The 14,271-nt window shown below is 35.0% G+C and overlaps 2 protein-coding genes across 6 annotated transcripts; one reads left to right on the top strand and one right to left on the bottom strand.

The window, feature by feature from the left end:
- Window positions 1-1,334: 1,334 nt before the first annotated feature.
- On the bottom strand, window positions 1,335-5,389 carry LOC108206200 (uncharacterized protein At2g37660, chloroplastic). Of its 2 annotated transcripts, none has more exons than XM_017376423.2 (9): window positions 5,170-5,389; window positions 4,501-4,587; window positions 4,354-4,412; window positions 3,987-4,082; window positions 3,797-3,874; window positions 3,541-3,603; window positions 3,284-3,457; window positions 2,384-2,479; window positions 1,335-1,891 (listed from the first exon to the last, which is right to left on the bottom strand). In XM_017376423.2, exons 1-9 carry the CDS (start codon window positions 5,342-5,344, stop codon window positions 1,817-1,819), a joined length of 903 nt encoding a protein of 300 aa, XP_017231912.1. In that variant the 5' UTR covers window positions 5,345-5,389; the 3' UTR covers window positions 1,335-1,816. The 2 variants fall into 2 exon arrangements, with proteins under 2 accessions (XP_017231912.1, XP_017231911.2); XM_017376422.2 differs by having other exon boundaries at window positions 1,589-1,891; window positions 4,354-4,409; window positions 5,170-5,383.
- Window positions 5,390-5,542: 153 nt separating this feature from the next.
- Window positions 5,543-13,296, top strand: LOC108209800 (uncharacterized). Of its 4 annotated transcripts, none has more exons than XM_017380918.2 (10): window positions 5,543-5,718; window positions 5,810-5,872; window positions 6,166-6,325; window positions 7,030-7,174; window positions 7,480-7,577; window positions 9,367-10,182; window positions 10,888-11,025; window positions 12,068-12,355; window positions 12,486-12,542; window positions 12,934-13,296. In XM_017380918.2, the coding sequence occupies exons 3-10, from the start codon at window positions 6,206-6,208 to the stop codon at window positions 13,099-13,101; spliced, it is 1,830 nt and encodes a 609-aa protein (XP_017236407.1). In that variant the 5' UTR covers window positions 5,543-5,718; window positions 5,810-5,872; window positions 6,166-6,205; the 3' UTR covers window positions 13,102-13,296. The 4 variants fall into 4 exon arrangements, with proteins under 4 accessions (XP_017236407.1, XP_017236408.1, XP_063944127.1 ...); XM_017380919.2 differs by having other exon boundaries at window positions 5,563-5,718; window positions 12,143-12,355; XM_064088057.1 differs by having other exon boundaries at window positions 5,563-5,718; window positions 12,143-12,355; window positions 12,925-13,296.
- The last annotated feature ends 975 nt before the right edge of the window (window positions 13,297-14,271 follow it).

Below are 14,271 nucleotides of genomic sequence, written 5' to 3'. Positions count from 1 at the left end.
TTCTGGATGAAATCCGAATTCCATAGATGATTAAATTTATCAAACTAATTTACCAAAAACTGAATCAGCAGTCAGAACCTTTCTGTTAATAGTTTTACTAGATACTCCATATGGTCTTAATGGGAAGTCCTCTGTAGTGCAGGGATTTTAATGCTAGATATTATATTGAACTAGTAGACTGTATAATTTTTTCTTGTAAATATTTCTTTGTGTGCCATACTCTTACTTAGTTACTTGAATCTTAATTATTCTCCGGCAACCTTTGTGTTGAAGCACCCACTTGTTGCTTGATATTAGACAAGTCTTAGAAAACTGACATGTTTAAGTCCATTGTATTTTCAGAAAATATATAATACATTGAAACGGATCCGGATAATCCGTTTTCCGATCCGATTTAAGCGGATATCCGAAAATCCGGATATCCGGTTAAACCGGAACCGGAATGAAATTTTGGTGATCCGAAAAACCGGATATCCGGTTTATAATTCATAACCGGACCGGATATCTGGTTTTGCTCACCCCTACTGCTCAGTGTATCTCCTACCATTCAAACCTCTTGGTCAAAAATTGAGTTGGCATACAAAAAACAAAAAATTTTAGCCAACAGCTCGAAAAACACCTACTCCAACCATACGCAGCAGTTGTCTGCAGGAAGATTGCACATCATTTATTATCATATTGAACTGATATATTCTATTTTAACAATCTAAAATATCAATAACATACTATTTTTAAATTATAGCCAACCAATATAGCCAATACCAGTTGTCTACAGGAAGATTGCACATCATTTATTATCATATTGAACTGATATATTCTATTTTAACAATCTAAAATATCAATAACATACTATTTTTAAATTATAGCCAACCAATATAGCCAATACCATTAAAGCAAAATGTTTTACAGGTTAAGCAAATTTTACATAATATCTTACAGGTCCAATTTAGCCAACGATTATAGCCAACGCCGTTGGAGATGCTCTTATATACTCCCTCCGTCCCGGTCATCTACATACAAATGGTTTGGACATGTAGACCAAGGAAAAAGTGTAAAAAAATGAGTAAAGTTAAAAGAAACGTGGGTAAAATGGTGGATACCATGTATATTTAATGATAGATTTGAGATAGTTTAGAAAAGTAGTGTGTGTAATAGTGTTTATATTATTATAGAATGAAGATAGTGGAAGAAAGTAATATGTGTAATAGTGTTTTATATTATTAAAAGTTATTATTATTAAAATGTATAAAAATGATGGGACATCGCAACGAGTAAACCGTATAGAAAGACTGGGACGGAGGGAGTACAATTAAGTGTCTTGACACCACCAACTCTGATTTAACATGAATGCATGTTTTTGAGCAAATATACGCAGTCTACAAGTAATGAAGATGCAATCAGCCTCAGGCGATAAAATTCTAAAGATGCCGCGGAAAGGCTTCGGGCAAGTGCAACATTCTTCACGGAGATAAAACCATATTTTGGATATAAAAGGGTTGCTAATGATTGAGATTTTAGATTATGGGGAACTTTCTAGTTACTGTGCACAATCATTCTATGTCTGGGCTGAGGATTAATCACCAGGGGCACGTAAATTCAACACAAAAGGAGTACATAATCAACTATGAGTGCACCAAATTTGCTCGATCTTTTAATGACCTGCCGATTCTTGGATCTGCAGTCAATTCATTTGTTCCTTGCAAACGAACTAATATTTCTGAATTTCTTGTAGCAGTCCAAAAGATTATATTGACAAAATAAATGGGGAGCAATTCCTGTATCTTTCTCATCGTTGCATTGTATATAAAGGCTACTCCTACTCCTCTGTTTTCTCTATGAGTTTTGCAAAGCGGTCCTTCCAGTTCATAACCTTCTCTTCACCATTTACCACCTATTATCAGACAATGAGAAAAAATGGCTCATATCATCGGGCTACATTACATGAGAATGGTTTGTTTAAATGTTGACAAACTAAAGGCAAGTTTCATACACACTCTTGGCAAACTGCTAACCTTATGCTACACAGTGTATATCGATATAAGTACCAATTTCCTCTTTTGTAAGAAGTGTTAATATTCATTTACTAGGTACTCGAATATGTAATAGATTATAGATTTTGGCATGGAAAAGGGAATATGCTGAAACAAGTAAAGTATTAATTACATAAAAGCAAATCTAAAAGAATATATACCCTAGCATGATATTGACACCATCCTGCTATTTCTAGTTTTTCAAATAGCTAAAAATGGCAAAATTTACAGATGATAGTGTGTGCCATATTAATTAGAAGCCACACATGATCTAGCACTTTATAACAACATAATCTAATTATGTTATGAAATTCTTCTAAGTAGATGCAAGAGATCTACTAATCTAAACCAACCTCAAAGATCAATCCTTGTTTTGGGACAGCGTCAAGAGCTTCCACACATATAAATGCAGCATCCTCCTTGCTTAGAGTTCCTTGTGCTGCACTTCCCTGACACAAAAATGTTAAAACACTACATGCATATACTTTCAACTTGGATGATCTGTGACTGCGTCTTTATCATATATATATGACTACCCAATTATGTCAGGAACAGGGAGCTAAAGGGAGTAGGAGAGAAACACCAAACTAATATACACAGACAATTATGTAAGGAACAGGGAGATAAAGAGAGTAGGAGAGAACACTAAACTAATATACACAGACGGGATATAAATAGTTGTTTTGTATCGTTATAGACTATAGTCGTGTAGATCTGTCACAGTATATATCGCTTCTTAGTTCTTTCTTACATACTATAAACTATCTCGTAGTATCTAGGGAGCACTTTCCGTATTCTTTTCTTTCCCTAGAAATGGTCATCTGAAAACATTTGTACATGCCAAATGTTTGTTTTGATGCATGAAATCTAAACCTCCAGCGCACTACAAGAGAGGGGTTCCCCTGAAACCACTGATGGATCAACATTAGTTACTATAGGAAGTAATAAGTATGCCTCCATACAAAATTCTTTTCATTAATCTATGATTCTATCATCTTAATTATAATTTAATAATATCAGGATGGTGTCCATAAAATAACACAAAGTTTTTTGTTCTGTTACTCGATTATGTTAGTTATGAACTTAAAAAAAATAAAATTACAATTGTAAAATACGAGCAAATAATTTTTTGTAGTAGTTATGTAGTAGAACGGAAGGGGTGTACAATTGACGCAAAGTAAAAGTTTTCTAGATCCGACATACAGGAGGCAGAGGGTTATTTTAGATATCCAAGGATCCTCTGTACAAAATACCTCTTTAAAGCTGAAACCTAGCTTTCCGCCAGGAGTATTCGTTAATGACCCAGTTCTGATAATAGTGTAAGGGATTCCTGCATTTGTTATAACAGCTTCATCTTGTGCTGCCATTTTCTTTGAGTTGCTATTCATGACAGCTTGTATCCCACTGCTACCTTCATAAGCAGACAGCTAAAATTTTATCAAACACATATCAAACAAAATTCATCTACAACATAAAAGAGCCTAAACATGCAAGCAAATGAAAGTAGTACCTGGGATAAGAGGATTACGTGTTGAACCCCCTTCAAACTTTCTACATTGGATAGGAAACCTTCCTAAAATACAGGATTGTTTCCAAATTTTGTGATAATTAGGTTTTTTGTAAGGATTTAAATAGATAAAAGCGATAAATGAAAATACAATATGCATGATTAAAATTGTTTCCATAATTGCATACACCAGAATAAAAGATTGACAAGTAAAGATGATTAATGGACTATAACATAAAGAAAGATCTGAAATGCATACATTAGGGCATATTATTGCACGAACTCCTCTTAGAGCCTTCTTTTGAAATTTTTTGTCAGTTGCATCTCCAGCCATTGACTTCAAATTCACAATAAAAATCGATTATCAAAAGTGATGCAACATGATATTAACATGACATAATTTATCCCCTATCCATGTGATTAAAGTCATTAAAATGTTATTCACCAACCTCAACGTAAGTACCGAATGACTCAACTGCTGCACGCTTGTTCTTCACCAGTGCTTTAACTCGACTTCTTTTGATTATCAATGATAATATAACCATCTACAAATTTGGAAATATATGGCCAAAAATTTGTTCCGTCATAAAGCGGAATTAATTGCAATGCAAGACTATATCATTCGGGAACAAAAAGAGTAGGCATTAATTTTTAGTCACTACAGTACTTTTTTTGAAGTCCACTCTTCCATTATGTCATCTGAAAGCTACCATATCAATCAAAAGAAGATACTGGCAGGTTGACTTCCCGGTACATATATATGTACAAACATATCTACCGTTGCTCAAAATTCAATTGGTAAGATAGATAACACACCTGACCAATCTCATTATCTCCATCTGTTACCAGAACAGCATCCCTGACTTCACCTTCTTCTGTGTGTCAAAGAGCATAGGCAGTTAGTTATGAAATAACTTTAAGCAGAACAAAAAATATTATCGTAAAATTGCTAAAGAAGAGAACCTGAAATGATGTCCTCATCTTCCAAATTGGATGCATCTTTTGGAAGGATATCAGGTGCCCCATACCATTTCCTCAGTTTAGGCCCACCTGCAGTTTTTAAAATGCAAAGGCAATGACTACAAGGACATAATTCTGGCAAGGATACTTTGTACTAAGATTGCCTCAAACCCTCCTAAAACATTTCTCCTCTCTCAAAAGCGTGTTATTAGGTCGAGAATGGATATATGTTAACATTATTCACGTCCTTTGGAAGCTTATTTAGGCGAGAGTAAATTACTTGGAGCAACATTTTATCATAATCTCCAATTTACCAAATCATCTTTACTTTAATCCTTTAACCTAAATTAGTACTCACTTAGTATCAACATATCCTTGTCTTTGTAATTACTAGACTTACCAAGAATGTGTAAGCAGTTCTATTTACTAATCTCAGCAAAGTCTCTATAACCAAGAATGTGATTATACTAGTAATCAGTATATTGATCTATGGCAATTTCTTTAAATTGTTTACATGACAAATCAAGAGAAGTTAAGTTCCAGATATACGCAGACATTACCGCTAACAACCCCGGCTTACAACGACCATATGATTATTAAACAAACAATTTAGAGAACTTGCAAGAATCAAGCTAGACCCACGTAATCAAATTAAAGAAAAAATAAAAGTACCTTCAATATAATCAAGAATTTGATCCATGAAGCTAAGCTTATTATTATTTTTCTTGGAAGCAAAGCATGTAAAAACAGAGTGATGGGCATGTGAGATTGAACATGTTGTGTTCTTTAAAGATGTTGATAATGTAATACCACGAAAAGCTGAAGAAACACAAGTAGCAGCAGCCATTCATTCAATGTTTCTCTCTTCACACAACACTTCACTTCTTATCACACTTTTTTTCATGTAATAAAATAGTACATATTTCCCTTGTGGGGGTACTTTTGTCCTACAATATCATTTTTCAGGGGTAATTCTGTCCATTGAAAATACATTACATGTCCGGACTCCAAGCTATTTTATTAAATCCAATTAATTTAAATTGTCAAATCCGGGCTTTGTTTGATAACGATTGCAGTATTACTGAGCGTGAGCGACCAAGATAGAGAAAAGCCAGACTGAGCTTCAAAAAAAAGCTATAAATATTTTCTATTAAATTTAAATTTCCCCTTTCTTGAAATTTTCTTGAAAAATTAGTACTATATTTTCTATCAGGGCAACAGGTAAATTTCGTTTAATTTGATTCTTTTTCTTGTTTCTTTTTGTTTGATTGAATTAATAATTACTAATCTTGCATACTTTTTCTTGACACAGTTTCCGAGGATCACGGGGAGTGATTAGCATCATCTGCATAGTCTAATTTCTTACAATTCTATGGTGAGATCAATTTGAACTGTTGTATTATGTGTTCGTTTCAAATTACTTACATATCTGTGTGTGTATCGTGTGTATTTATGTTGACAAAGACATAGTATAAGGGTGTATCTGTAAATATTTAGGTTTTAGTGATGATCAATTTGAGTGGAAAATTTCCGGAAAAAAATGAAAGTTGGAATTTTGGGTTCAATTTGACATTGTTAAAAATAGGGGTTTTGATGTGTGGTATGTGTTTTTAAAGCATAAATATAGTTTAACTTTGTTGGGGATTTTTTTCCCCTTAAACTTCACAGTTCGTTTATTTGAGTTGCAACTGGCTTCTGGTGGATTTCCATGGAAACAGTGGTTGAAGTAGAGGTAAATGCTGAATCTGAATCAGAGGTCTCGAAAACTAATTCTGCTGAGAAGTCACCGAAGTTGATTGCTGATCCTGTTGTTTACCAGCTCGTTCGGGTAATCCTACAAATTTTATGTGTGCACGCTGAATACAATTAGAATTTTGAGTGAACAACAGAACCTTTAGCGGTAAAAAAGGAATTTTTGGGTATTGCATATATATAAGATCATGAAATTCTTTCCTAGAAAAAGAAAAGATTACGGTTTTATAACATTTGTAGAATAGGATAAAATATATGTGGTCAATAGGAGACTGCTTGTTGAAGCGATCACAGGCTTCCACTTTGTGCATCTCATTGTTAGATTCCTCCCGCTGATTGTATTGAATGCATCATTTATCTATTATTCATAGCTAAACGTAACAGGAAACTGAAAACTTCTTAGCTGGACGTAGCTAATAAAATCATCGTGGTTGTAAATGAAACCTTGCAGTGGAATATCTCTTTCAGATATGCAATAATAACTTCTGTTACATTAAAAAGGATTTTATATTACTCTTGAATATGGATATAGGTTGATCTAATAATCATGTCCTAATTTTATAGAATAGAGTTGTCTATGATTTGTAAGGTCTAACTGTTAATGACATCAAATAGCTAATCCAGAGGATATATTTATCCAACAAAGGAGATATTGTGTAGGAGCTGATGAAGATATAAAGGTGCACACCAGGGCATGCTTACATTATTAAGGATGATATCAGAGTTAATTATCAATAACCAAGGAGATTATAAGTACTAATTTCTGTGTACATAATGTAGGTTGAAGGTGATGGGAGATTGGTGCCTGCGACGGATGAAGAAGTTTATGAGGTTGAAGACTTGCTTGATGTTGGGAAGAGTACACGGAACCTCGCTGACACAGGAAAGGATGTTGAATGCACTCCAAACAATAAATGTTCTTCAGGTACAGCTCACCTGAAAGGAATATGTAGTACCATCATTCCTTTTTGTTTGTGTTTCATAGTCTTGCATTTTGGTTGACCTTGGATAGTTCAGAACACAATCAATAACTTAAAAAGCAGAGTAAACTGATATGCTCTTTGTATGATATTCTATTTGTTAGAAACTTTATAACAAGATCCACTGCAAATACTGTGATTTGGTTTAGCATTTAGCCGATTCTTCTTGGTCTTTTTTTTTTCCCTTGTACTCTAGTCCGTAGTCCTTCGCTTCGCGTCTGTGCTATCTCTAATTTTAAGTTGCTTTCAGGTAAATTGCAATCTGAGAATCTAGAAACTTGCTCAAATAAGTCAGGGGAAGTACTTGACTTGGAAATTCATTCGATGAAGTCAAATACCCAAATACAGGTATAATTTTCTTTAAGCAATGTAAACACACTTTCTATATTAATTTCCTTCGATATTGGTGAAACTAAAAGGCATCAAATATGAAGAGTTTCTCTTCCCTTGTTTCAGCTATTGTTTCTCTAATTTGCGTATAAGATCTTATAACTACTTCTCCCTCTGTCCCAACATGTTCTTTACGTTACTTTTTGGCACGCATATTGAGGCTCCTATAAAGTATAGTTCCATAATATAATTTTAATTTTTTTTCCCTGAATAAAAGTTTGATTTTTAAACTTTTATGCAAAAAAAATAAATTAATAAAAAAAAATTGTTATGGAACTATACTTTATAGGAGCCTAAAAATGCGTGCAAACAGTGAACGTAAACAAGCTTCTGGGATGGAGGGAGTATATATTTAGCTGCATATTTAGAGCCATATATCAAATACTATCTTCCACTCTTTAATTGCTAATCCTAAGTAGCCTGCTACCGACTTTGAAAGGAACTTGTGAAGGTAGACTGTCATGGGAAATGTTTCTATAAAATATACAAGTTCACCTATTTTTGTTAGATTTCGTATGAGTGTAGATAATTTTATGGTAAAAAATCATGTACTTTATTCTCTCAATGTTATCATAACAAAGTTTAGGGAATTAATAAATGATTAACCATAACTGATACTAACATATCAATGAGATGAATTTGGAATAATATACCATCAGCGCAAAAACTTTCCCAAGCATTAAAGGTTGAAACAAGCCTCTAACATATTGTTAGCAGCAGTGTCCACTAAAATTAGTGTAAAGTTTACTTTTGGAAGTTTCTATATGCGTGGAATTTTGGAATCTAAGCTAGCCTCAATAGATTCCTATAATGACATTACTCAGTGCAAAAATTTCTCCAACACCATTAACATATACCCTAAGAAGACGTTTATCATTTGCACAATGTCATATTGTGAATATCTAGGTTGCACGGAGACGGGTACGGGAACATATACGGGTACGGGGACGGGGACATGAAATGACAATTTCAAAATTAAAGGGTACGGGGACGGCACATAATATATTAATAAAAAATTAAAAAAATTAATATAAATAGGACAGATGCAACATCCTCAAATATTAATATCACCGGAGATCAACTCATTCTCCATTTCAGGCTCACAAAGGAGGTTGATTGTCATATCCACTTCCACTTTCATCATGTCCATATCCAGTACCACTAGTTCCATGTTGTGATTCCATTGAAAACTAATGAGTTATGTCTATTTGGTTGAGAGAGAAAGTAGTTTGAGAAGAGTTATGATTGTATGTATATATGAAGAACGCGTGAATAATGTATATAACTTGAATAGAAGCCACTGAGATGGGGTTTTCTATGTTATGTTTAATTAGGGACGGGTATATTTATAATTTTACTCCAGAAAACGTCCCCAATTTTAACCTGCTGTCCCCAACTTTTTGGGGCCGTCCCCAAGCCGTCCCCGTCCCCGGGACGTCCCCAAACTGCGGTACTCCACCTAGTAGGCGTCCCCGTGCAACATAGGTGAATATACCCCCTGGCCACAATTTTGGCTTCCGTTTTTTCGGATTTTTTTTAATGTAACTTCCTTATACGTTGACATGTTTATACGATTATACGATGCATTGGCTGTGTTAGTTCCGTAAAAAGTTTAGTTTCTAACTTTCTAGAGTCAGGGTAGTAGTAGTTACTTAAACTTTACAGCTTTACTTGTATTATTATTCTTGGATTAAACTCTGAAATGGTTGAGTAGAAGGTATTTGATTTGCTTTCCATCTTTTTATAGGAGGAAGTAGTACCTTCATTGGCACCAAGTTCAATTGAAAGTATTCTGTCGGAAAGTGGGGAATGCTCAAATCCTCGGGTTGGGGTGACCAGAAGTGAATCGTTAAGTTCAAGTGCCTGTAATATTTCAAAACCCGATTTCTCTATGGTGAAGGGGGAAATATGCCTGAACAATCTTTCAGTTCGGGAACTTCATGAAATTTTCAGAGCATTATTTGGACGAGTAACTACTAACAAGGACAAACAGTGGCTTAAAAGGAGGATTTCTATGGGACTAACTAATTCCTGTGATGTTTCAAGTACAACTTTTGTAATAGAAAACAATAAAGTGGTAAAGAAAGGTAAAGAAGAAAACAGTAATATTGATGACGTTAATAATACCAAGGATCCTATTAAAGGAGCAAGTGATAAGATTTGGAAACGTTCATCATATGTTGCAAAAAAAGAAGTGGAGAGTCATCTAAATGGTTCTGGCAAGAGGATGCGAAATGCTAATGTGGTGTATGATCATGATAAGGAAGATGTTCTCACAGAATCGAGAGCAGACAAAAGAGTTCGGAAACCTACAAAAAGATATATTGAGGAAGTTTCAGAAGGAGAAACTAGAGAAACTAGTGGCAAAGTAACCTCTAAGGTGAAAGGGTCAGGACATTGTCAATCATCTCCACGACCCATTGTTAATCCTATTGAAAATATCAGGTCAGACGGGAAACCGTATGTCATGAGGCAGGATTCTCTCGGAGGTTCTGGAATTCAGATTCCATATGTTTCCCGGGTTCGAAGGGGTCGTCCAAGGGAAAATTATATGACTCTTATGGTAATGTTAAACAAAGACTGTATATAGTTACAAACTACATGGAATCACTAATTTAAGTTAATGTACTTAAGTTGTCTGTGGTGGTTGGTCACAATTATTTATATAAGAAACAATTTTAGGTAGTTTCTATATGCCAGCATACCATGAGGGCACAAATAGGTGCCGTTTGCTCTTTAATTAAACATGTATCCGATCAGTCAGATGGCAAATAATTTAGGTGGTTCTCTGTAACTTATTGTCTAAAGAACTAGCTGAAGTAAACCTGAAACATACATGGCTCCTTTTAGACTCTGAATATGATTTGTACTAGTTTATGCCTGTCTGCTCCACATATTGGTATGTGCCTCACCCTAGGTAATGTTGCTCTAATTTTCTTTTGAGCAATTCATGTGAAACTATAAATCTAGATATGCTTGATGTGTGCCATGTCAGTACATCTCTACTTTTTCTGTTAAAGTACCTCACAAAACTCAAAAAACCATGTCCCATAGACAAAAGTTGCATATGAGATGTTTGTGAAAGACCTGGTAGGCTTTTTATGGATCATGAAATTTTGGCTCAAGGCTAAAGCTTTTTCTTACTGTTCATACCTGCTGTGTAATAGTATATTGATGGAACTGCATGTATTCAATCATTATTTAATGTTTAGTTGTCTACCAATCTCTTTGACATAGAAGTTGAACATGATATTTATCTGATATGTAGAAACTTCAACCAAGTGAACTGGGCATGCCCTCAAGAGCGGTCAAAAAGGCATTTGAAATTTGTGATCCTCGGCTAGATAGTGAAGAAGGGAACAAAATTACTAAAGCAGGGTCATCCCCTGAAAGGTTTCAACAACCTGTAAGACTTTGTAAAACCCCATAAAAATTTGATTGGTTTCTTAATTTTATTTACATGTCATATTTGTCAATTTCTGGATTCCACAAGTGTTTATTGGTGTCCACCTTATGTTGCTCAGTTTTCATTTATTCTTTATTTTCTGGTACTCGTGCTTTTTTTTTTAAATGTTGGCAGTGCTTATTTCTCTGCTTTTACTTCTGCATCCTTTGTCCTCTTTAAGTGAGCTTTGATGTCATATATATATATAGAGTGAGATTCCATTGCCTGTGGGCAGGAAGAGGAAGAGTTCTGCTGCATGAGATATGGGTTTCTTCCGCTTTTATTTTCCATCTCAGTGGAAACTTGCTTTTCCCCTTGCACACAATATAAATGTGTAAAAAAGAGACGGGTACAGTGATAGGCTTTCTGGACTAAGAGTGGTATCAGCTCTGAAGAGAGCAAGTACATCTCGAATCGAATTCTTACATTAAGGGAAACAATTAAGCACAGTAGCAGCTTAGGCTTATATGTTTTAGGATCTCGAATGGAGCTGATGTTAAAGATAAATATTAGTTGGTTGAGCTTATCCAACTCAGAAATTGCCTATGAACTGTTTAGCGTGTTGCGGAGACTTATTCAATGCAAAAAAAAAAAAGAGAGAAAGAAGAAAGTGGAAGGTGTTTGCAATTGCATTAAAGGGCTTGGACATGTAAATTGAAGTCATGCTTTCATCATTCACTATAAATTATGAAAATACGAAGTCACTTGTGCTCTCTGGATTTGGGCTTTGTAGGTCATATTTTGACAATGCCAATAGCTAAGAGTTTAAATGGAGCGAAAAAGAAACTACTGTAGCCTGGCAATGAAAGAAATTCGCTAAAATCTTAGTCACATACTCATATATGTTTAGGTTAATTCACTCATTGTTGGCTTGTTTATTGGGCTTTTCATTTATGTCATTGCGTTGTATGGTGTATTGTTTGCAAAATCGATTATTTTTTTATTGCAAACTGGTAACTGTTATCTTTATTACAAATATTTGAATGAGATTTTATCTTTATAGCTTGCAAGTAAACCTGAGAAAGCTGAGGAAAACTCAGAAAGGATAACAGCTGATTTTGTCAAGGATGACTTGCAGCTGCAACACACAGATCCATCTAGTTCTGATGATGGTATAGCAACTGTACCTACAGCGAATGGTGGAATGCGGAGGAAACATCACCGTATATGGACTTTGAATGAGGTTGTTAAGCTGGTTGAAGGAGTTGCTAGATATGGTGTTGGTAGATGGTCAGAGATAAAACGGGTTTTCTTTGCATCACATTCGCACCGAACCTCAGTAGATCTGAAGGTATGTCTTGTTGTAAGGAGCATGAACTGTAAAACAATTTTTCAATATTTTTTTATAGAAACATCAGGATGGTTAGCAGTTGGATATAGCACTGTCTGTGTTGTGTTTTAAAGTAGTTATCTATTTTCAGGACAAATGGAGGAATTTGCTAAGAGCTAGTTTTGCACAAATGCCCTTAGACAAAGGGGTAAGCTATATTTCCGCAATTTGTCTGCAGATTTTTATTTTTATTTATTTATTTTCATCTTGTCTCTATTTATTGCCGAGGTATCACATTTGCAGTTAAGGTATGATGCAATACTATGTGGGCATAAACCAATTTATAATGTTGTACTCCTCTTTGGTGTGTTCATACACTTGTTAAGTTGCAATAGTCTTCTTTCAGTATATCCAAGTAGACATGTTTCTCATCCTTCACAATTTGCATGATCAATCTCATCGATATGAGGGACCAAGTCTAGAGCTGGATAGTGTTTTAAGTTTTTAGTGATAGGATTGACATCCTTGTGTTAATGTTCTAATGACTTGTTTTAGAAGCTTTCTGCATATATGCTAATGACTTGGCTAAGAAGTTGCAGGTGGATAGTTCCCGGAAAAATGCATCTATTCCGATTCCGGCTCCGATATTAGCTCGGGTGAGAGCGCTAGCAGAAATGGAAGGACAGTTTCCGCCAAATCTCAGTGGAGTCAAGATTGTTGGACATAGTAGTAGGGATGTTCTGGAAAGGAGATCAGGGTACTTGTAGCCAGAGTAGAAGTATTCTTTTTTTCTTTCTGTTGCATTTCTAAATGAAAATAAGAATACTAGGTATATATAATATGTTGTATCGTTCTCGTGATAAATGTGGTCTTGTAAACATATCCGCCATGTAAAATGTGGTCTGAACCTAGTTGCGCTGAACATTACTTATAATAGAAAAAATCCAGAGGAATTGACCAAAGTTGGAGATGGTTGTTAGTTATAATTAAACTGGAGCGGGGCTTTCTTTCTTTGAGAGAAATATATATAGTGAACCAACGCTGGTGTATCTAGTATGACCAAGGTATCTCTCTCGCTCCTTTTGCTAGTCTGGTAGTTTGAAATTTCTTTTTGCCCGTATTATATTTTGATAGATTTAAGAAAGAATATCAGTAGATAGTATCTTATGTTCTATTAGAAATTGAGAACATTGACAGCTCTGTGATGCATGGTGGTATTCTGGGGATGAGATTGTAAATGTTTAAAAGAGTATGTAGATTCTTCTCGGGATCACCGAAAAGAGTGCGATTCGTTTTCACCCTTTAAATTGTGTCTCTCATTTCTTCTTGTCCCAAACAATCCTCTTTAAGTCCATCCCTTTTATTCCTTGATAAAGCAGCTTCTGCAGCTGCTGGTGCTTTCATTCTGTGTGTCTCCACTTGTTGTACATCCTTTCTTCTGGGTTTCACTTTGACAGATGCTAATTCTGCTTAAACTTAGCAGTTAGTGCTATAAAATGAACTTGTAAAGCCCCACTTGGGAGGCAGTTGTAACAGTTATAAAGTAGTTGTAACCAATACGATTCATCTGGCTGGCAGGCTTTGTATGAGATTAGGGCCCCTCCTTCTAGGATCCCTATGTGTACAATTACTTTCCTCTTTTTCTTTTTACTAATTCTGCGATCTCATATTTTGTGAATTTATATTTTAAAGTAGAGTAGTATCAGGTTTATCTTTTTTAAATATATAATACTCGCTTTAAAGTGATGGAGAAAATTACTGGACGTGTGCATGCGCGACAGAGGATTAATGAAGATGTCACTGCACATCCCTGCTCGTGCACTCCATCTTACTTGCGTTTCACTTCTCCGTGCTTTATTCGTTGAAATTCATATTATTATAGCATAAATTTCTCGATTTGAAAAGGATCCTGGGAGGTGAAATTTGAACTCTTGGAC

This window comes from Daucus carota, chromosome 2, assembly GCF_001625215.2.
Source record: "Daucus carota subsp. sativus chromosome 2, DH1 v3.0, whole genome shotgun sequence".
In the NCBI taxonomy this organism is placed as follows: domain Eukaryota; kingdom Viridiplantae; phylum Streptophyta; class Magnoliopsida; order Apiales; family Apiaceae; genus Daucus; species Daucus carota.
Note: the sequence above shows the minus strand (reverse complement) of the source record. Positions and strands in the feature narration are given on the sequence as shown.